The sequence below is a fragment of the Mus pahari genome, chromosome 23, assembly GCF_900095145.1.
Source record: "Mus pahari chromosome 23, PAHARI_EIJ_v1.1, whole genome shotgun sequence".
Lineage (NCBI taxonomy): Eukaryota > Metazoa > Chordata > Mammalia > Rodentia > Muridae > Mus > Mus pahari.
The window spans coordinates 40,797,689-40,807,418 of NC_034612.1; the positions used below are offsets into that span (position 1 = coordinate 40,797,689).

General features: G+C 38.0%; 1 protein-coding gene across 4 annotated transcripts in view; it reads right to left on the reverse strand.

Moving 5' to 3' along the window:
- Nucleotides 1–9,730, reverse strand: part of N4bp2l2 (NEDD4 binding protein 2 like 2) — a 59,105-nt gene that overhangs the window by 43,099 nt on the left and 6,276 nt on the right. For 3 of the 4 annotated variants that reach the window (XM_029533592.1, XM_029533591.1, XM_021186711.2), the window contains exons 3-5: nt 4,776–4,900; nt 1,985–2,073; nt 1,316–1,392 (exon numbers count right to left, since the gene is read on the reverse strand). In XM_029533592.1, the coding sequence (XP_029389452.1) occupies nt 1,316–1,392; nt 1,985–2,073; nt 4,776–4,900 (291 nt within the window). The remainder of the gene's footprint in view (nt 1–1,315; nt 1,393–1,984; nt 2,074–4,775; nt 4,901–9,730) is intronic. The other variant, XM_029533593.1, reaches the window with a different exon arrangement.

Below are 9,730 nucleotides of genomic sequence, written 5' to 3' on the forward strand. Positions count from 1 at the left end.
AACCAATCAAAAACCCTAATTACAACAGTCTCTCAAACATAAATGAAGCCCTAACTATAGGATGGTTTAATCACTCAGTCATTTGTATGCCATGATTTAACTACCTTTAGTTTTAAAATTCCCTCTCTTCTACCTAGAGCGTGACATATATAGTTTGGTATGCAAACAGCCAGGTATTATCATCAGTATATAGGACACAAGTCATAGAGAGAGTAAAAGGAGTGAAAGATGGAGGAATAGTTGGGCCCCACACACAGAACAACAGTCTGAAAGCTCGGACTCAGTTTATGGCAGAATGAGTGTTTAATGTGTGCTAGCAACACCAGCAGAAAATAAAATGCTGTTTTGAAGCAGGATGGGGGCAAACTCTGATGGGATATAAAGAGCAAAAAGCGCAGTTTAAAAACAGGACTTCTCTTCAGTTCTATGAATACACCAAAAATCACTGAATTGTTTACTTTACATGGGTAAGTTGCACAGTATATGAATTATACCTCAAGAAAACTGGTACCAGAGAGGAAGGGAATCAAAGCAGGGAAAGGAAAGAGTGAGGAGGAGACAAGCAGTGGCAGGAAGGAAAGGCACCGGCAACACAGCCAAAAGCGAGCGGGGCTCCAAGTCCCGAGTCCACAGCCTCTCCCAAGTCTCTCCCTCTCACATCTGCAGAGCTGAAGCGTGCTTGCCTAGCATAAAACAAACCCTCTAAACAGCCCAGAAACAAAACTCGCAAACCCTCAGTTTTCTTGGTCAGAAAGCAACTGCTTTACAGAAACTAGATCATACAGACTCTTACTTAACACGACTGGTCATAATTTGCAGCAGAAATATTTAGATGTATGAAATGACATATTGCCCCAACTCTAGGTAAAAAAAAACAAGGTAAATATACCACACTACCACTCTAGAAGAAAAAACAAAAAACAAACAAACTGCAATTCCCAAACACTGTGATGCCAGGCTCTTGGGGTAGAAGTATGGAAAGATGGAAAAGTCAGAGCAAGATGAAAACACAAGGTACAAAGGTGATGGTGGGGCCCACAGGGGGACATGATGGTGAAGGGATGACGGCCAAGCCCTAATGTCACATAATCTTAAATGAAAGAGTTCACAGTAAGAAAAAGAACCAAGCCCATTTAGTAAAAGATAACTGATAAATTTTGACAAGACAAATCTATTCAAAAACTTGTTCCTCTTAAAAAATAAATAGTCCCTGGTCCCAACTAACAAAGATAACAAGCAAAGCCAGAGAGAAACTATCCATGCAAAGATAAATCAAAGAAACAAGATAAGGATTCAATAAAAATGAGGCTCTTACTTTTCTAATTCTTCAGGATCAAACTTCCACCAAGTTTCCGGTTCATGAAACTCTACTCTGTATCCTTTTCCTATGGCCTACACAGGGGAGGGAGAAGACAAAACCCGGAGAACAATCTTAAGGAAAAGAAGGTACATAGATACAAGTCTCATCTGACAACAGGAAGGCTGCAACCAAGAAAAATGCTTCTTGGTAAATATGGCTTAGAAAAATGTTAAGGCTACATAAATGGACCAATTCCAATTACTATCTTCAAGTCCAGGAGTAACTAAGGATATGAACACATTCGATCATCATCAACACCAATCTCTGTTTGTAAGAGACTAAAAACCCAACAAACCTATTTAGAAAGCAAGGGAAAGTAAAATGTTTCCATGATAAAGGTCAAAGACTAACCTAATTTTTAGACTATGTAAATCTGTTAAGAATAAAAACTTGTGGGGCTGGAGAGATGGCTCAGCGGTTAAGAGCACCAACTGCTCTTCTGAAGGTTCTGAGTTCAAATCCCAGCAACCACATGGTGGTTCATAACCATCCCTAACAAGATCTGATGCCCTCTTCTGAGGTGTCTGAAGACAGCTACAGTGTACTTACATATAATAAATAAATAAATCTTTAAAAAAAAAAAAAAAAAAAAAAAGAATAAAAACTTGTATGTCTATTATTTACCATTTCCACATACGGTTTCATTTCCCAGGCTTGTGTATTAGTGTTGTCTATTATAACTGGAGATCTCCCTTGATCAATAGCTTGTTTTGCTGAAATAAAAACATATAAGTAAAACTTAAATATTTGGTAGAAAGAAACAATACATCTTTGCATTTAAAACAAAACCTGCAGCACCTCTTCAATCAGTGCCCTGAAATACAAGACATCCCAGGTATACTCTTTAGACTGGGTGTCGGTTTTAACAAACAACCCAACAAACTGAAAAAAACATCTTGGACCATTTTGTTCACTTCACAGCTAATGAAGCTTTCAGTCTAGACCTAATCTCATTAACAGGAAATACAGATGATAAAGATACAAGAAGGTAAAATTTATTCACATAGAAAAAAATTTCAAATGAAAAGTACAACAAAACCCTGAAAAGCAGGGATAAGTATGACCTTTTATAGGTCAGAGTGGTAGGCATTTCTGTAAAATAAAAATTATGTGAGATGGCTCAGACAGAAAACAGTCCCAGAACACTAGGCAGAGACAGGAAAAGACTTAAACCTTACTGTCCAGCTAGTCAGGACTACAGAGCACACCAACAGAAACAAGAGGAACCCTACCTCAAGACAAAATGGAGAGAGAGAATCACTTCTGAAAAAAGTGTTCTTTGATCTTCACACAGATGGGCACATGTGTACGTGTGCCTCACACACACACATATACAAACACACACATAACAAATAAATAAAATTTAAAAAGAATTTTTAAGTGATGAAGTTGAAATGTAAAAGAAAGATATTATCCACAAGTAAAATTTTACCTATCAAGTATCTCAATACCACAGTTGATCTGATTTTTGTGGATTCCTTAGAATCATGGTTCTCAAGTGATGAGGAGAATGTAACTCTAATTCTAAACTATCACCTGCACCAATGCCATCTCCTGACTACGAGAAAAGCACTTTCACAGTGATTTGTTAATGGCAGCAGTGTATGCATACTTCAGGGATAGCAGATTAAAAACTTCAGAAAAATTATAAAAGTAGAATGCAAAGATGGAAATTTTCTTGATATGCAGAACCCAGACCACTAAATTCAACATAATGTAAGGAGGCATGTCCAACTTGCACTTCATGGACCACATGTGGCTCAGTATCGCCATGATTTGTGGCCCAATACAAAATTGTAAAATCATCTAAAACACCATGAGGCTTATTTTCTGCAAAAATAAAATAAAAATTTGTAACTAGCCTGCCCAGTTCTCAAGAGTGACCACTGTAGAGGACAGGGTTGTGCCGCAATGTCAAAGGATTGGCTGCAGCGGTTTATAGTGGAAGGAGGAAAGGCCCCTCCTGAGCTCACCATTTGAACAATCAATCTTGTGTCGGCAGCAACACTGTTCTGAAAGGCCAAAGTGCCTTTAAGAGGTGGGGCATGGCTGGAGGATATGGGTCATTGGAGATGAGCTTTTGAGGTATTATATAGTCTGTCCTGTACTTCCTGACTGTAGACACCCCGTGATCAGGTGCACCACGTTCCTGTTATGCCTTCCCGGCCATTTATCCCTTTCTTAGATACTGTGGGCCAAAATAAACCCTTCTTCCTTAAATTGCTTCTTGCTGTGTATTGGGTCTTAGCAAAAAGGAAGTACCTAATACATATATTTAGAGCAGGCATATTCTAAAGACTGCTTTATCACCTTACTTGCTAAGCCATCTTGTCAGCATAAATGTAGGTTTTTAAATGTAACTTACAGCACATGTTTTTTAGATCTAGATCTAATACACATTATAATCATTTAGAAAATTAAAAACAAACAACAACTTAGAGCAAGGCAGATTGGCTCAGATGTTAAGAGCACTGGCTGCCTCTTCAGAGGATATACAGTTTCAATTCCCTGAACCTACAACTCTATTGTGGTATACCTCTGTGGGCTCAAAAACTCTAGTACCAGAGATCTACATCCAGATAAAATACCTATATACATAAAATTTTTAAAATGAAAACATTTTTAAAGGCCCACAGCTGCTGGGCAGAGGTGATGCACACCTTTTATCCCAGTGCTCAGTAGGCAGTGGTAGGTGGATCTCTAAGTTCTAGGCCAGCCTGGTCTATAGACCAAGTTCCAGGACAGCCTGGGCTACACAGAAACAAAAACAAAACAAAAAAATTTTAATTTAAAAAAATTTAAAGTTCCACAGCTTTCAGGTCTCATTCTAAATCATACTAAAGCAGGGTCTCGAGGTCTGAACCCTGAGGAGTCTGCAATATGCAATATTTTTAAAGGGGGAAGAGACCCCTCACCTGATACAAATGGTCAGGGTTGAGACCACATGCATGGTGTAAGGAAACTGACCCATGTCTTCTAAAATGAAGCATTAGATAGGGTTCTTTTAGTTTTAACCTGTATTGTAAGACTAAAACAGGTATTTTTATTAAGATTCAAGACATTAGTATTGTTCAGGGTAGAAATAACTTTCATACTACAAAACAAAGGTACCAGAGTTCTTTGAATTATTCATAAGGTGTACAAGAAGCCCAGTGAAATGTCCCTACCTCTATTTTATCAGTTTATATTGGCAAACTATTTATAGTTCATCTCATTTATCTAAATTCATTGATTCTTACAATCTTGACCAAAGAGGGCAAATTACTATCATGTCTTACCTAAGAAGAAATTAGGACTCCAATCTATTAACAGTTTGTCAACGTCAGTCAGCTGGTAAAAGTCTAAGTCAAAAATAAAACCTAGGTATGACCTGTAGTTAAATACTCCATCCCAGGAGCCTTGGCCCAAAACAAACCTCTGTTCTGGTTCCAGTCATGGGCATCACCAAGTTGATTAACATTGTACCTGTACCCATCTTGATGATGAAAATAGTCATCAGTGCTGAATACGATGCCATCACGACTCTGACCAAGCAGAATTCTGTTAACAAAAGAAATCATAAGATCTATAACCAGACAAAGGAACCATAGGACGAACAAACTAGCAATGGAATCTTGGCGCTGACTCCGTAAGGCACTCTGGCAGAACAGCAGAGGAACCGATCCTTTCAGACTGTCCAGATTTTAAACATCACTTCATAATTCACTCTAACTACAGATATAAAAACTGAAAACCAGCATTGGTATTTCGACTTTATAACACCATGCACTGCTTTACAATAACACCAGTTAACAACTATGCCAGCTTTAGCTTTCTGTGAATTGGTATTAAGAACCTAAAAATGTCTTGCTCTGGTACAAGTAACCAAAAAACCAAGTAAAATTAAGGAAGTCATCCATCTGGGAAAAATGTATTTGACCCAAGACAGTTTTCAAACTCATTTCCATTAAGCACAAACATACAGGACTTACATGTGAGAGTAATAAAGAGCCCAAGGTATAAGACTAAAAACAACCTATGATTCCCTAAAGTATAACAGACGTTTAAACTTTAGAGATTGCTACATGAAATTAATCACTGAACACTAACTAAATTTTTCTCAGATCAACAAGTAAAAGACAAACAACAGAATTTGAAAAGAATCCAGAATCCCAAACCATCAGTTCGTAGTTATTCAATCACAGAATTCTTCCACAATGCTTTTTAAAAATTCCTATGGTTATTGTAACAAATGATCCGAAAACAACCATAATTTATCTTGCAATTTCACTGCTAAGAAGTGGCCAGGCCTGTCTTCTTTCTCCAAGCATTGGAGAAAGCCATCATGTCTTTTCTAGTTAGACACAGTGTCTTGGTTTGTGGGGCCTTGCTGTCAGTACCAAGTGGGCAAAGTGGAGTCTCTGCTCTGACTTCTGCTCTGTCTGTCTGTGACCTTCCTTCCTGCCACAGTCAAATTGAGAAGCTCGATGATCACATGGGGCCACTTCATCGCAAATATTTAACCTCAGAAAGTAACAAACATAGCACTTACCTCGGTGAAGAGTTTCAATTCAAAGTTGTTTTCGAAAGTTCTTTCATCTTTTTATATCATGCATTGTAAATTATCAGGTATTTTTAGCAACTCTTTACTCTTTTTTTTTTTTTTTTTTTTTTTTTTTNNTTTTTCAAGACAGGGTTTCTCTGGATAGCCCTGGCTGTCCTGGAACTCACTTTGTAGACCAGGCTGGCCTCGAACTCAGAAATCCGCCTGCCTCTGCCTCCCGAGTGCTGGGATTAAAGGCGTGCGCCACCATGCCCAGCAACTCTTTACTCTTTAGTGACATTTATTTTGTATGGTATTGGGGGGGGGGGGCACATAGCATGTGGCTCCAGGGATTAAATTCTGGTCAATAGGTTGACAGCAGGTACCTTTACCCCACTGAGCTATCTTGCTAGCCCAGATTACTATATTTCTTCCATCCATAATTTTCTTCTCGATTTTTTTACTTTGGTCCTTTATCTATCTAGAAGTTATTCTTTGATTGTCGTAAGACAGAAGGTAGAATTTTAAATCTTTTTTTTTTTTTAAATAAATCTGTTAAATATATCATACTACCATTACTGAATATTTCTCCAACAGTTTTAAAATACCAGTAACTAACAGCATTTACATTTACTGGGCATTTTAAGGAAGCCAAGGTGCTGGAGAGATGGCTCAGTGGTTAAGAGAGCACTGACAGCTCTTCTGGAGGTCCTGAGTTCAATTCCCAGCAACCACATGGTGGCTCACAACCATCTGTAATGGGATCTGATGCCCTCTTCTGGTGTGTCTGAAGTCAGCTACAGTGTACTTACATATAATAAATAAATCTTTAATTTAAAAAAAAAAAAAGAATCCACTGATTATTTAAGCACACATGTAGGAATATATGTATAAGGCATATGGAAATGGGATGCCCTTTTATTTAAGGGACTTAAGTATCAGAGTTTGATACAGGATCCTGCAACCAAATACCAAGGGACAACTGTATTTCTTGCCTCAGAATCTTCAACAAAAGCTAGATATGGCAGTACTAGCAGGAAATTCACAAGTTTTAGTACATCTTGTACTACACACTGAGATCTTGAATGAATAAATGAATGGATGAATGAATGAAGTAATCAGCAAAAATGTCTTGGACACTTACCATGTTGGAAACAGTATGGTTTTAGGCAAGTTTTGGAGTTATCTCTAGAAGTGCAAAGTTCTAATTCTAGTGTTTACAAGGGATGTGCTATGAGATCATTTTACTAAACCATTGTATATCTTAATTTCTATAATTATTATTAACCTCCTCTGAGGGTCTGAACAAATTACAGCTGTTGTTGCGAAGCTTGGCTTTCTGCTTACAATACTGAACAGATTTAAAATATAAAAAATATTATATTCAACTTAATTGTTATAATTTACCTTAAAATACTTTAGCACAAGCTGGGTAGTGGTGGCGCACGCCTTTAATCCCAGCACTTGGGAGGCAGAGGCAGGCAGATTTCTGAGTTCGAGGCCAGCCTGGTCTACAGAGTGAGTTCCAGGACAGCCAGGGCTACACAGAGAAGCCCTGCCTCAAAAAACCAAAATCCAACAACAACTTTAGCACAGGTGAGACCATTTGGATAAGTAAGCTATATCCTAGGCAGTTGCATAATCAGAGAAATCACATTTCTTGCTAGCTAAGCCTGAACTATTCTCCAAATGTACAAGCTGCTACAAGTGTTTCAACAACCTGTTATCTTTGATAAACACCATATATCTTGCTGATGAAACTGACAGCTTGTTTCTGAAAATACACTCACGAGTAAAAGAAATTAAATTAGATAAAGTATTTTAAACAAGCCAGGCGTGGTGGCACATGCCTTTAATCCCAGCACTTGGGAGGCAGAGGAAGGTGGATTTCTGAGTTTGAGGCCAGCCTGGTCTACAAAGTGAGTTCCAGGACAGCCAGGGCTACACAGAGAAACCCTGTCTCGGAAAACCAAAAGTATTTTAAACTATCCCTTTCCCCTTGCATCAACAACAACAAGGCTTGGTTCTTAAATGGGTCTATATGCTCAAATACTGGCTCAGAGCACTTTGTTTACCTCAGGACAACTATAATAGTAACAAAATTCTATTCAAATATCCTTGAATCCTGCACCTTAAAAGAACCTGTCAAAGTGTTGGAAGGGCAACATCCACTTTATCACATCTACAAATGTTAAAAAAAAAAATGTGTTTCTTTCTTGCTTAGTCCTAAGTACTAAAAGTCACCATCTGTGTTAGAATTCAGTCTAATACTTTAAATAAAGCTAGTAGTAACAAGCCGAGTGTAGTGATATATGCCTGTAATCCCAGTCAGTATTAAAGAGGTTCCTAAGTTTAAGGCCAGTCTCTATTACATGGCAAATTTCAAGCTAGCCTGAGGTTTCTTGGAAGATCCTATCTCAAAAAACCAAGGGCTACGGATAAAGCTCAGTGGAAGAATGCTTACACAGCGAGCACAAGGCTCAGGTTCTATGCCTAAGTACCCCTCTTCCTCAAGATCAAGTAATAGTAGTAGTAGTAATCAATAATAAAGATAACAATAATTTATCCCAAGCACATCCAAAATCAAGCAATAATTTTAACAAGCAGGTGGCAGAGTTCCAAAACAAATAACCCTTGCCCTATATACCAAAATGGCTTAGATCAACCACCAATGAAAGAAAAGAATACTGTCTTGTGTAGGTGGCACTGAACAAAAAATAGAAAAGTTTAGTAAAAGCTATATAAACTTAGAAATTACTAAGGATATAAAGATAAATAAAGCCCTCAAAAAGTTACAGTGTTATGTCTGCAATGTCAACAGTTGGAAAGCTAGAGCACCATGGGGCATGAATTCTAGGACAGCCAAAGCTACTTACTTATTCAGTGTGTTCCAGAACATGCTGGAATATGTAGTAAGTTCAGATTACCTCAGGCTACCATATTCAGACACTATCTCAAAATGAAGAAACAAAAAGAAGGCATTTAAAACAACCTTTAAATAAGCTACTGTATCACCACTAAGAACAGTGCTAAATGGTGAAATGAGGACTAAACTATGAATGGGACTCACTATCATATTGAAACTAATTTTTGAAATCACCTGTGCTCTTATCTAATAATTCTTTTTTTCAGACTTTTTTTTTTTTGCATTGCTTTTAAAAAAAAAAAAAAAAAAAAAGATTTATTTATTTATTATATGTAAGTACACTGTAGCTGCCCTCAGACACTCCAGAAGAGGGAGTCAGATCTTGTTACGGATGGTTATGAGCCACCATGTGGTTGCTGGAATTTGAACTCTGGACATTCAGAAGAGCAGTCGGGTGCTCTTACCCACTGAGCCATCTCACCAGCCCCAGACTTTGTTTTTAAAGCTAATGCCTCTATGAAATTATTTCTTACCAGGAGAGGTTTTACATTCAGTGCTAAATAATCCAAGGGTTAGTGATTTAAACATGAAGGGGTCAAGCCAGATGTGGTGGCATACACCTTTAATCTCAGCACTCGGGATGCAGAGACAGGCAGGCTTTGAACCAGTTTAGTCTACATAGTGAGTCTGAGGACAGCCAGGGCTAACATAGAGACCATGTCTCAAAAAAAAAAAATGAACCCAAACTTAACCAACCAAACAACAACCACCACCCCCCTCCCCACCTCCCAAAATCAACAAGTGATCTGTTTTAAGACAGTGTGTCTTAGTATGGTAGTCTGGAACTTACTATGTAGTCCAGCATGTCCTAGAACATACTGTGAATAAATAGCTCTGACTATCCTGGAGTTCATGGTCTTAAACATTATCAATCTAAAGAGGTTCTGTGTGTGTGTGTGTGTGTGTGTGTGTGTGTGTGTGT